The sequence below is a fragment of the Drosophila biarmipes genome, chromosome 2L (assembly GCF_025231255.1).
Source record: "Drosophila biarmipes strain raj3 chromosome 2L, RU_DBia_V1.1, whole genome shotgun sequence".
Lineage (NCBI taxonomy): Eukaryota > Metazoa > Arthropoda > Insecta > Diptera > Drosophilidae > Drosophila > Drosophila biarmipes.
This window is the reverse complement of record NC_066612.1, coordinates 7,528,882-7,543,179: the sequence shown is the minus strand read 5'-3', so window position 1 is coordinate 7,543,179 and position 14,298 is coordinate 7,528,882. Positions and strand designations below refer to the sequence as shown.

At 40.7% G+C, this 14,298-nt stretch overlaps 1 protein-coding gene across 4 annotated transcripts in view; it reads right to left on the bottom strand.

Annotated features, from left to right (window-relative positions):
• Positions 1-14,298, bottom strand: part of LOC108027886 (roundabout homolog 2) — a 44,406-nt gene that overhangs the window by 25,283 nt on the left and 4,825 nt on the right. For 3 of the 4 annotated variants that reach the window (XM_050885162.1, XM_017099504.3, XM_050885161.1), the window contains exon 2: positions 44-237. The exons of the other annotated variant lie outside the window; for it this stretch is intronic. In XM_050885162.1, coding sequence (XP_050741119.1) covers positions 44-237 — 194 coding nt within the window. The remainder of the gene's footprint in view (positions 1-43; positions 238-14,298) is intronic. 4 annotated transcript variants of the gene reach the window in all.

Below are 14,298 nucleotides of genomic sequence, written 5' to 3'. Positions count from 1 at the left end.
TAACCTTTTCAATTTTCCACCGCCACAATCTTCGCCCGCTTACCTTGAGGAAGAACAATCCGCCGGCTGGCAGGGTGATGCGGTGGGAGCCCGGCAGGATCTTCAGGGGAACCCCGTCCTTGTACCACTGGATGGTGGGCGTGGGGCTGCCCTCGGCTTTGCAATTAAGCGTGGCTGGCTCGTGTCGCGGAACTGTCGTATCTATGGGATGCTCCACTATTCGCGGGGGATGGGATCCTGCAAAGGGAAACAGAGACGGGTTGATATGAAAGAAATGTGGAATATAAAAATGGGTGATGGGCGCTGGGTGCTGGGGGCTGGGGGCTGGGGGCTGGGGTTACGGGCCTTCCGCTTTCCGCTGCGTCATCATCGTCAGCGGTTTGTTCAAATGCGAAAGAAAAACGAAAAAAGTTATAAAAAAAAGAAAAGCGCTCGTTGGCAAATGAAAACAATGTTAATGCGCATTGCCGTTGACGTTGCAAATGAAGTTGCAGCTGAAACTGCAGCAAATGGGGGCTAAAATTGGTTGGGAGGAGGTCTGCCCGCTCAAAGGATTCAGTTTGGAATTAATTTGTTTAGATTTGCATATGCGGCAAAGGGCCCGGCAGCTTAGCTGCTAAGTAGTTTTTTTCTCTGTATATTTTAACCCTTTCTGTTTTGTTTTGCATAATGCAAACGTTGGGAAATTAACTGGGTGGAAAAGGTAGGAAAAAGGGCCGGGTTCATAGGTTAGATAAGCCAGGGATTAGCATAGTCTTTTGTTATTCCCCTGCCTTGCGACCAGGAACTTTATTTGAAAATTTAAATGCCAGAGATAAAGAAAATAAAAAGCCGAAGGAGCATTGACTTTAGCCAAGAAAAACTATGTTATTTTATTTTTCGAATCTCGGTTAATCTACAAATGGCAAGCCATTGCCACGCCATCTCGCAATCTCAATTGTTCAAATTGATCGCAGCTTTTCCCGATAGTTTCCACCGCCCCACAATCTCCCGAAAATCCATTTTCCACTTGCCTTTCTTGCTTAACACCCCATCGAACCGTTCAGGAACACTTGCGATATCGCACAATCTTTATTTGCTAACCGCAGACCAACTCTCGAGTATTTGCTGCGAGCAATCTGTCAATGGCAAAGACATAAATTTCAATTTTCATGCCATATCTAAACAATTTGCTGTCACCCGCAAACACGCGCCAAACAAGAAAATATAAGGGGCGAAGGCAAACGGAACAAGATGCAAAACTTTATTCATATCGCAGCTGAAATCTATAAATATATTTGCCCTGCACTGGGAAAATAGGAGACTAGATATCCACCATATAGATTGTCCACGAAAATATAATAAAAATTGGGTATAATTAGAGAATATTTAAGACTTGCTAACTCATTTAACTAAATTGTAGTTTAGGGGATTTATTATTTATTTATTTGATAAGGCTTTCTAACGTAGTTTTTTATTATGACACTAATATTATATTATAAAATACATTACTATCACAAAATATTCTTTAAATCTTCTTGAATTTTTCCCCTCAGTGCACGACTTTATATATCTATGCAGGCCACGCGGCGTGAAAATTGATATGTCAGAGAATGTTGGAATATTGAAACGTTATTTAATAAAAGGCAGTCGAGGCAACATTTGTTGCTCTTCCACTTTTTTCATCGATTGCAACACGACAACGACAGCAACAAACAGCTAGGGGCAAAAGTTGCATGTCATCCAAAGCGAAAAACAACAAAGCGACAGACGTTGCACCAAGCAAGTCGCAAGCTGGAAATCGAATTTCGGATCGGAGTTCACAGGAATATTCGAGGGGATGGCATAGACGTGTTGCATGTCCTGCCGCCGGAGAAAACTTTCCACCCCCACATGGGTGGCAAGAGGTGAGTGGAGGAGGGGGGCCAGCAGGGGTCAACCAGCAAGACGGCATGTCAATGTTATTTCAACAACGAAAATGAAAATAAAACACTGAAGTGGACTGGGTAGGGAATGGAAATGGGAGTGGGGGTTATGGCAGTCGAAAAATCAACATGCAATGGACATGAAAAAATGCAAATAGTAGGGGGAGGTCAAAATAAGAGAAAATATAAACATCTAAATGAAATGGGAAAGACATTTGGAAGAAAGTTTGCTCAAAAGAACGATGTTTTTATACCCTTTGGTATTGAGGTCATAATTAAGGGTTTTTTAATTTATAATAGATTATAATAGTTTTATATGTGTAAGAATGATAAATACCAAAAAGTTAGACAATAAAATAAAAATAAGTACCGATTTAATTAAAGGTAGAAAACCTCATTGTAAGTAATTTGTTTAAAATAAATGTATAATAAAGTAATTAAAAATTATATTGGAATTTATTTAAACGATGATAATTTTATTTTGCCTTTTAAATTTATTTATGATGATTAAGAAATTAAATATATCTTTATTTAAAACAAAAAATTAATTCAAAAGAACTTTAGTTCTAATCAAGCTAAAAATACACACCGAAAGTAATTAGATTTAATAAAATAACATACGAAACTTAAAGTAAAAATGGTAAATTTTCATTGATTTTTATAAACTTTGGGACCCTTTAAATTTATTTACATTACTGAAACACGCAAAAACCAAGTTTTTCCTACACCGAATCCCCGAGCAAAGGCAGCACGACTCGTGACCAAGTGTAAGCATTCAATGTGTCCGCTGAGCACAATTCGAGGGTTAAATGTCGCATGTGGGGTTGTCAAAATAAAAAAAGCTCGATGGGAGGTGTTTGGGGCGTGTTCACAACGGAAAGTTGCTCAACCATGGACATAATTTTTTTGGCTGCTCCTCCTGTTTGTGCATATCTTTGCTGACCAGGCACAAGGACCGCAGCAGGACGAAAGTTGGCTTGTGCGGTTTGTGCCCTGCGGCGATGTTCAACACCTAAAAAAAGGGTTCGAACCGTGGACTGGTGGGCGGAGGGCTTTTGTTTTGATTACGCTTCATTTTCCAGTTTGTTTGAGAACATGCTCCTCCTTCCCTCCGCCCACCCGAAAAATTCACAGAAACTTTTCTGGCGACTTGCAGCTAAATAATTCAATTAGTAAACAGGGTAAATTTGCCAACAGCAGCGATTGCAGCCGACCAGATGTGGGCCAGAGGCCTACTAATTTAGTTTTAATTGCATGCCAAGCAAAGGAAAGTTGCACTCACATCTCCACAAACGTGCACACACCATGCATGCATATATGCATTTACGGGCGGAACTAAAACTAAAACACGACGAAGAATGTAACGACATGGAAAATGCAAGAAATTTGCATAAAAGCAGCAAAGGCATTTGCCCAGCGCTTATGCAAAATGCATCAAATAGTGCTGCCTGGTGGAAAGGGCGATGGCTCTGTGGAGCAAGCAACTAAAATCCAGTTCGGAGGCTCCTCGAGGACCAAGGACTTCGACTCCAAGACCAAGACCAAGACGTTGTCGAAATGCCTGAAGAAATTGCTGGGGAAAACGTTTCGCCAAACTGGGTTTCACTTAACAAGCAAAATATTTGCTGCAATTTCCTTAAACATTTTCTTTTCCTTTTGGCAGACAGAGGAATACTGTGGAACAGGGGGGCTTCTTGGGTACATTTGCTTGGCTACCTCTTGGGCATCACTAACAGAAGTGGGTATTGACGAGTTAAAAGCCATATATTCGTTGATTTTAGTTAGATCAAATTATGATAAAACATAAGAAATACATATTAAAGAATACTTAAAATAGATATAGCTACTTTTGAGGGTATAATTTTTTTTATTTAAGACCTAAATTCAATTTTTAATAGATTATTTATGATATGCATTGTAATCTTTGCTGAATTTTATTTATAAAACCTAGTTTTTACTTGTGTTACTAAGAACCTAGAGTACTGCACCTTCCATTTGCCCTCCGAACTTTCTCCTGAGCTTGTTGTTTGTGGCACTGCATAGTTTGTTGCCGTCGCTGGCGGGTCAAAAACAAAAGAAGGGCTCTCAGGACCTGCACCACCCACCCTTTCGCCCACCCCCACCGCTTCCACCCCAAAAAGTGCGGGTCCCTTCAACGCCTTCGCAAGCTGCTTATGTGTTGCATACTTCAAGGGGCCAGCCTTAGCTTTAGCTGCTTTTGCATCATCAATCAAAGGCAGCCCCACATAGGGACCCCCTGCCCCGACTCCTTTATCCCCATTGTTGTTTTAATTATAGCCCCTCTCGGAGACTTGCTAATTGTTTTAGTAGCGTACTTTTCGACATACAACTTTTGTTGTAATCGCCTTTGTTGCCGCCTCCGGCTAAGGAACTATGTTAGTTTGGCTGGGACTCTCCTTCGTCCTTCGTCCTTGCAGGCCAGGCAAAGTAGGACGGCCAATGCAATAATTAAATTTTTGCTATAATTTACGTGAAAAGCAGCAGACGCAGCAACAGCTGCTACGGAAAATGTGTCTTCTAGGGGCAAAAGCAACAATAATGGATGGGTGTCAGTGGGCCATTTAGTGATGGAGGAGCACAGAATTGGGCAGAGAATGTGTATGCTTAATATGTATATTTCATGTTCATCATCCTTAATTTCGTGTGTCATGCAAAGACAGTGAAGACTTTATCAGCAGAGCAATTTAATTAAGTACAAGATTTTGCAGCAAAATTAAAAACTTTTCAAGGAATAAAAATTGACAGTACCAAGAAATGTTTTTAAAATAAATAAAGAGGTATATAAACAGTACGGAAATTTTTATTCAACTCAATTAAACCAAATAAATACGGATTTTTGCTCTGAAATTCTTACACCTCATGTAAATTTCCATTGAAACACCCAAAAAAGCGTCCTGAACATTTCCCTTTGCCAGCAACCGAAAAAACCACCGTCCACACAAAAAGTGAGTAAAATTAAACTTTTGTAAACGCCTCGTGTTCGTGTGCCGCAAATTGTTTCCGGGGATGTTGTCGAGAAGTTCTTTGGTTGTTCTTGTTTAGTTATGAATCATAACGACGCACACCCAGTGCTATAACAACGGCAGAAACAACCCGAAACAAACCATAAATTGTACCATTTTACTCATCCAGACAGGGGTGTTTGGATGTTTGGCCATGACTCACTTCTTTTAACTTTGTTTTCTATTGTTTTTTCAGTATTTTTTCCCATTTCACTTCGTGGGGGTGTGGTGAAGTGACACTTCTTCTAATTGTTCGTAACACCCCCTCGAACTGAATTTGACCAGTGAAATGTTCAAGAGTCATGATGCATTCGACAGCCCAGGAAAACTTGAATTTGTTCAACTTTATTTTATTTTTTGTGATGAATTCAACTTTATTTATGCTTAGACAACTTCGACTTGTGCATATATGTGGAGTGCATAGGGAGTATAAATAATTCAGGGCGCACGGGAGAGCTCACACATTTGCATTGAGAGTTGGGCAGAAAGTTTTGTGCCCCTTGGTAAATGCATTACAATGCCAAAGAGGGGGAGGAGCAAGGGGATCCACAAAAATTGTGCAAATACTTTTGGCATATACAAGTGCACTGGGAGAAAAACCTTTTGAATTTTTAATTTACAAAAAAAAAAATGTGATAAGGAAGAACACTATATTCCACATGCTATTGTAAGGTTTCTTGTAAATTAAAGATTTAGGTTAACAAATGTATCTATAATAATAAAATCATGCCTATATAAGTATATAATACTGCTGCTTTTATCATAAAAGATTGCTATAATAATACATTTTTAAATTAAATTAAAATTTGAAATATACACCCTAAGATATACTTTCGCTGATTAAGATAACACCTCTTATTTTTCCCTGTGTCCTGCCCTTATGGCCATGTGCATATTTATTGCTGCTCCCACATGTGGGTTAGTTTGTCTACGGAGAATCATTGCCAACTATTGCTCCACATATTTTGGTAGGCCCTCTTTCCCCGTTTTCCCCTGTTGGAAAAAGCATGTGTCCAATATCTCTGGCACACATATGTATGAATCCAGGTAGATGCAACTACACTTGGCTTGGGTTTTGGCTCCAGTTGGAGCCTTAATGGCAGCTTAGTCTCCAGCCAGCCATACCTGACACCATGCCACCTGCAAAAACACATTCAGCCTCATCCCCATCCTCGCTCAGAAAACACTTTCGTACATCGCACATGGCAAATGCAAAGTTTTCACATTGAATTTTCCGGCGCAGCACTTCCGGTGACAAATCCTTGGAAGGGCTTCCATTTCCAAGTCCATGTGTGTTTGTGGGTGCATGGATGAAAGTGTCAGTTATCCCAGTTACAATTCCCAGTTAGAGATGGATCTAACCTGGTAAGAGTGTGCAGACTTTACTGTCGAGCTTCGGTTGAAGCTGGAAATGCAGTTTGTGAAATTGGAGAGCCCAAGCTTCGGGTTTAAAATATTTAATGATTATTTTCCGAAAGCGTACAAAATATATGAAAACCTTGAGCTTCCTTTTAAAGATTTTCATTAAAATCTCTAATTATTTTCATCCACCTTAAGTGACTTCCCAAGGATTTCAGCTAGAGAATTTCCAACTTTACCCAAGCTTAAGTTTAGTTTCTAGGGGCAGCAACTACTTTTTACGTGTTCGGAAACTTTGTGGAGCGTAAAATGTAACGAGGGGAATTGGCGACATTTTTGTTTGTCCCACAGCAGCCACAAGGATATTTTTATTTGCACACGGGGGCATTTGCAATTCCAGTTGGGCGACGGCTCATTAAGCAGGAGCTGGAAAACGGAGCCAGGAGCCGGGAGCCAGGAGTCAAGGATCTGCCAGCTGTCAAGCTGCTGTGTCAAATGCTAATTAAAATCAAGCGCCATTCGCTTGTTCAAACACAAATCCCAGCCGGGGGAACAGGTGAAACTGAAATCGGCGGACGGACAGGACACCAGGAGCAGGCGCCATCATCATCATTATCCCTGTCATCGTCAACAGCAATCAGGATAAAAGATAAGTTAAATGCCGAGGGGGGCAGGGAGGTGGCTTGGAGTATTCCTGTCTCTCACTTAGCTGCTTGGTTGTTTGTTTTGTAATAAAGTCCTGTCCCGGCAACCACGCCCCCCCTTTCCATCAGGCAGCATCAAAGAAAACTTGGGCTTTTTGGGGCTAGTGATTTGAACGCTTGATTGCTTTCAGTCAGGACGAAACCGAAAGGACGACTACGTGCCAAGCACCCAGGATATGGCACTCCACCATAACAGTGTGTTCATGTTAATTTCTATCTGCCTGATTGCCGGAGCCCCCTTTTGCTCCCTTTGGCATCCCCCGAACACGTTCGCCTCATAATTTCGGAGTGAAAATTTTCAATTAAACTTAATTGCATTAAAAGCGAAGGGTTCAATCTGTCGTTATAGTCCTGTCCCCCGTTATCCTTGTTTTTCCTCCTGATAACGATTGGGGAAAGTGCTATACCCATCCCGTCCGTTGTGCTCCTTTCATTAGTTTGTCCCCGGCTTTTTATGGTCTCTGAAACTTTTTATGCTGCAGTGCGTTTTATTTTTCGGTTCGGGGTTTCAGAGGGGTTTTTCATTTTTTGGGGAGGTGTCTGATTGGGGGTGTTTCCATGGGCCTCTTTGCAATATGGGATAATTTAGTTTCGGCCCCGTTTCATGCCACTCATAAGTCATTAAGTTTCTCTGCCCGCCGGAATATTATTTTGAATGGGTTTCGGTGGGTAGCAAAATGTTGATTAAAATTCATGGCAACATAACTCTCGGGCTTAAAAGTGCTATTAAAGTAAATTAAAAAATATAGCAAATCGTATCACAAGTTTATGGCTGTTCCGTAAAAGTGGTTAGGTCGCTTTTCCCCATTTTTCCCAAATCAATTTATCAGCGTAAAAACAACTGAATGAATTTCCTAACCACTCACGTAATTTAACACCCCGATGAATAAATACTAGCCAGTAAATAATGATTCCGTAAAAACACTCCGACTAGACTTGAAAAGCCCTTGACAGAGACGGCCAGAAAAAAAGTGAGTTATACGCCAGGGAGGAGTCCTTCTTCAGCATTGGAATCCATTTCGACACCTACACAGTGCCCACAAAAAGGACTTCCACTCAATCTAAGCGCTGGGCAAACATTTTTGCCGCACTCCTATATTTTTTCTGCGTTTTTTTGTTCCTGTGTAAATTGCAACGCATAAATCCTTGTGACAAACAGACGAAAGCGAGAGGCAGATGAGGAGAATGAAGGACAAACACTCAAAAACACAATAGAAGTGACGCGACAGCCATTTTTCAAAAACAAAACATGCATCACAAAACAATCCGGCACATAAAAAAAGCGGAATACGGCAGAGAAGGGGAAAAATCTGCAGAATTCGGAATGGGAAGTGTGAGCAGAAGGAGCATTCCGCAAAAAAAACCCCTGATGGTGTAGAATGGGGATTTGGGGACCATGAGACGAGAGCGAACGCATGATTGTCTTAATGGCTTCGACATGTTTGCAAAACGACTGTCAAAAGCAGGCAGTGTGGAGATGGCAATGGCATTGGGCTGGTCGACGAAGATGGAAATGGAAGTGGGAAGCAGCTGGAGCTGGGAGCTGCAGATGGAGCTGAAACTGAAGCTGAATCTGAGGCTGGAAGACGGGCAAAGGCGTCATCGCAGCCACCACCACGAGAACATGGCATCAAATCACAGAATCTGGCTTTCACAGTTCCGCTTCAGTCACTCAAAGTCGGGCGCCCCCTTCGATTCTGGGCTGAGTCTTTTCGATTTCTCGCTCGTCTTCACTTTGCCCGTCTGCAGGCGTTAAAACAATTGGAGATGGCAGTTGAAAGCACTTTAATCGATTAACCAGAAGATCGATAAATTACAGGAATTAATTTTCGATATCCGGCTCGAAGGACCAAATGATTATAGGTTCAGGAAAAAGTACATAGAAAATTAACATATAAGTCTTTCTTTTGTTTATTTCGTATAAATGTAAATTTAAAAATATATTCATATTCCAAACACATGGCCTTCGGCTGTCCCCCAACGTGACACGATGTCGTCCTTGCTTGCGACACACTTGAGCTTGTCATCTGTCTACTTCTTGGTTGTGTGACTCCTTTTTTTGGCATTTCTTGCATCACAAATCTATGTTCTGACAGCAAAGTCCTCAGTCATGCAGCCCCACACTTGCTGCGCCTCAAGCCACGAAGCATCCAAATACCGAATGGCTTTTCCATAAAGTTTCCTACCCACCAAAAAAAAATAAGGAGAAAATACCAGCCCAAGCGAAACCCAATCGCACACTTAGACATGTTCGGCCTGGAGGGCCTATCTGCACGTTGCAAATTGAATTTTTCACCTGAATGCGTTCGCAGAGGTGAGGGAAATGAAAAAAGAGGTGGAGGAGCATGTCTGCATGTGTAATTATCGTTATCGATATCGCTCATACGCCCAGTTGGCTGGCTCGTTGCTGCTGACAAACTCTGACAAGTTGCGTTAAACTGTCGGCATAGGCGTGGGGCAGGCATTTAACCCTCGTTAAGCAAAATCGAAATTAACGCCGCCACATTCGTCCTCGTTGCCGGCCATGTGAAAAAGGACACTTTTAATGCTACCCCGAAACCCCTTTTCCCTTTTTTTGAGCTCTGCCTATGAAGTTATTAAAAGTAAATTAGGGTTGCTAACCAGCAGAAACCGAAACCGAAACCAGTTTTCCTCCTTTCTCATGGGTGGGTGGATATATCTGTCAGCCACCCATGTCCTTTCCCGCCCAATTTCCCCCCTCCTTATCCTTTTTTGGTTTTTAGGGTTGCGTGCCTTTGACGCATTTCAGTTAGCTTTTGTTTTGCCTCTCTCATGTCTGCGACTGGTTTTGTGTTTTTCGGCTTTCTCGGGTTCCTTGTTGTGTTTTCTGCTTAACTTAATTGGCAACAGGGGAATTTTTAAAACTATGCTGTAGTTTTGCTTTAGGAGAGTGATTGTTTTTTGGGATTTAAGCTGCAAACTTTCAATTATTTTCAGATTTGTTTAATTACGGCATACGGCTGGTGGCAGCGGATGACCTGTTGAAATTGATTTTTAATTGGCGGGCTTGCCTAAGTGCTCGTGGGCGATGTGTCAATCATTGTCTGATTGAGAATGCAACTGGGTTACAGTGTATGTCCTTATAAATAATTCAGGAGATAAGGTTGAATGCCTTGAAGTGGGTTAGTGAATTGGTCTTATAGGGGTTTTTGAGTTTTCTGTCCATATTTGATATGTTTGTGGCTCAACATAGGTCATGCGCCTTAAGTAAAATGCATCTTGGCTTAGGACTAATTATTAAAATATACATATATACTTTAATATCTAAATAGTCTAAAATATTTGTAGGTGTCTAAAAGTATGCAGGAAAAGAAGGAAAATTGTGTTTTAAATTGGCTTTCTATTTTGAATTTTTAAATTTATTTTTGCTTACCTTCAGACATATACAATAACTTTTTAAAGTGATTTCAAAAGTCAAGAAGATATCAATATATAATTTTTTTTTCTGAAAGATAAAGTACTGCAAAATGAACTTTATTCTAGGGTACCAAATATACTATACATGGATTTCCAACCAATCTGCGGTGAATATAAGAAGTTCGTATTGGAATTTACCTTTACAACCCACAGAAAAGAGGCGGAAGGGCGTGGCACACGCCCACACTTACAAACCAAGGAAAAAATACACACAGACAGCGGCACACCTTTGAAGTGCAACCGAGAGCCGCGAGCCAAAGTTGAAAAGTGCGCTTGTTAACATTCCTTAATTGCTGTTGTTGTCACTGCCGCGGGGTAACCTTTTACGGTGGAGTGAGAGAGAGGGACTGAGACGGGTGCGAAAGAGACAGGGGTAGAAGGATACTCAACAAGGATGTCGACGGCGACAATGACGAGTGCAATTATACAAAAACTACTTAGGCGCGCATCCTGCCTGCCAGGAGAAGCAGGCGATAAGAGGAAAATCGGGGGTTTCAGGGTTTGGGGGAACTTTGAGTGAAAGAGATGCCGCCAGGCAGAGAGAAAGAGAAGGGCGATCGGAATAAGCAGCTCCTGGCTCCTGCCGTTGCAACAAAATTGAAAGAAAATTCACTTTCGCGTTTGTAAATTTGTCAACATCCTTGAGAAAAGCAGCAGGGAATGAAGAAGAAAATAGCTCGGGGTGCTGGCGGTGACAAGTGCAGGATGCAGGCCACAATGCAATTTCAGTTAAGTCTCTTATAATAGGAAACTCAAGCACTTTCAAGCTCACAAACAGCAGGAGAAACGTTAACGGCAGCGGGAAACGGCCGAGGGGAATCGGGAAAGGGAACGTGAACTGGGAATGAGCTTTAACACTGTCCGAATTTGTAATACAATAATGGAGGTTAAAGAAATAAAGTCTTCCTGTCTTAATAATATAAAATTATCTTCAAGAAAATCCAACAAAATATAAATATGTCAAAAAGTATGCAACAAAATATTTTGGACGGCAGTCCAGTGGATTTATATGTCGACGTCGTTCCTCAAAGCATACTTTTAGGCACCCACTTGTAGTGTTTGTTTAAGATCAGCCTTTTTAGCAAAGTGGGCACTTCATTCTATTTTTGTAGAACGATACAAAGTCATTAATTGTGGTTTGTACCACATGATCGTAATGATGACGTAATTTATCACAATTTATGACAGTCACATTTCTCGCAGTGTATTGTCAGTCATTGTGTTGCCTAACTACATTTGTCATTAAGTCAATAAGCGCATTGTGCTTAAATGCACATAAAATAAAGCCTACAATGGAGAGCCGAGCAAAGCCATAAAACGAGCCAGAACCTGAGAACCTAAAAGGAAACTGGGGAAGTAAGATGTTCAGGAGGGTGAGGGTTGTGCAAAAGGACCAGGACCTATCTGCGAGGAAGGATCCATTGCATGTGCCGGCGACAAAGCCGATTTATGCCCAATTGGATTTGCTGCTAAGAGCCACAATTCATGTTTTTATGACCGGATGCCTATTACCCGAAAAAAGTCCAGAAACGAGGCGAAAGTTCTTCCTTCTTTTTTAATAAATATAAAATGTCCTGACCGGCCATACAAAAGGTAAGTCAACAAAGGAGGGGAGTGGAATGGAATGCTTAGCTTAGGCCATTGATAAGCAGCTTGGACTCGGGTCAGCGGGCATGTCCTTTTCTTTTCATTCCATTTCTTTTCATTTCTTTGCTTATTTTTTGTGCGCTCATATCAACAATATCCCTGTCGTCGGCCTTTCATTCGATTTGCTTGTTAAAAAGCTCAAATTTTATGGCCTCTCCCCGCACATTTTCTTGTGTGTCGGGCAACAAGTCAGTTTATCGATTCGCCAAGGAAGGACAATGAAATGGGCTTGGCAACAATCTGCTGTCCTGGCAATTTTCGAGCGTTCATTATCGGCCCGGCTTTGACATTGATAAATTATGCAGACTTCTCGGATATTTCCGGCGCAACAAATGCTGAAGTCGAAAAGTGTGGCTGCGATTTTCCTTGGGCCAAGTCAAAGGCAATGAGTTGGCAAAAATTATAAGTCATAAAAAAAGGCGACAGAAAGGGTTAACAAATGGCATTTAAAATTTAAGTGCCACAGAGATGAAGCCGCTTAAGGATTGGGGTTGATAAGAGTTTTCGACTTAAAGTTTAATGGAGCTCCGGATGGCCAGTGGGCTATAAAGACGGGGTGAATATTTAAAAAGATGAAAGTGGCCAGCTGGGACTGAAGAAGCTGTTGAAACCTAGGTGACAATAATTTCAGAATGGTATCTTATAATTTTTTACGGAAATAAATAAATTTATGACTATAACCAACGATATTTTTCTGAAATTTTATGTTACTTCATATTTAAATTTCTTTAAACATTTAATTAGTCACCAACTTCTGCGGAAATGGAGTTCTTCAATTAAAAACTTCCTTCTTGATTACTACCACTCCGTTTATTTAGCCAATCCAAATGTACTGGAGGGAAAACTTTTTACGCCCCCTTCAATTTGAGTTTTTCAGCTGCACTCTCCTTTCGAGCCACTCAATCTTTTTTTCCTTTCTGCCCTTCCATTTGCTGCACTTAAAATTATAACCTACATTTAACATTTTCTGCACTCTGGTAAAAAAGGAAATATAAAAGACAACCTTTTACAAAAGCAGCTTACGCTAACGCCCTGCAATTTTCGTTCATGAATTGACAAATTTGACATAATTGACTGCCAGTGCACTAAAGGACCTACAATGCGACGAAGAAAAAAGCCACAAAATAAATAAATAAAATTGCAACAACCCATAAACACCGCCGGTCCTTGAGCAGCTGTATAAAAGTATAAACAAAAAATAAAAATCAACTAAAAACCAAGCAGCAATGCAATGACGATAATGAAGCAGTTGGGAAAATTACAATACATAAAGCTGGGACAGTAAGGCGACGAAGCCTGTCCAGCTGGCCACCGCCGACTATTTTTATAACAATTTGATTATATTATGAACTTTAACATTTTTCCTCCGCTTTTTGGGGTCGTCATCTTCATTAGCACATTAAAATGTCAATGACACTTGGTCCGCAGGACCAGAGACCCTTTTTCATTCCGGCTTTCCCGGGTTAAGGGGTAAGTATTTGAAAAATGCGCGAGAAATGCGAACGAGGAGGTGGAAGGCGGTACTGGAAGCCAGACATCATCACTGACCGCATGGCATTCTTATTTTTTTCATTCCCATTTTTTGCCGCCGCCTTCGCAGTGCTTTATGATTACTTGACGGCGCCGCAAACTGGCAGATTGGTTGGAAAAGGGGCTGGAGAATATCAAAGTTGTCGTAAAAAATATGCTCAACACTTGTTTATGTCGTAATATTGGGGCACTCTACTTTCAAAAGGGTACCGTGGGGCTGTCAGGTCTTCAGGAGGAAAGTGGTGCGATTTACTAAAAAAGGTGACTATATAACCAATTTTAAATTTTAATTTTTGAAATAGAGTTAACAAAATACCGACTGTATTTCATATTTGTAAAATTTTAAATCCGTTTTAAACATGACTAAAAGTATGCAACGATTTTTTGTAAACCATTTTCTCTGCATACTTTTGGATAGCCTTAAAAAAGATTTAAAGACTCCATAAATATCTTAATAGTCAACATAAATTAGGTCATGTATGGAATAAGTTTTCAAAAGAAGGCAATATCCAATCTAACTTCCATAGCTTATTTAGCTCATCTCTTCGTTCCTTAGTAGTGGTTATTTTTAAGGCTCCTCTAGCAATCCCAAAAATAAAACTTTATATTCTTTAGTTTTATAAACTAGGCAAGTGATAGTATTCTTTTCGTGGCTGCAGTATAATAACAACCAACATGCTTTTCGAAAACTTT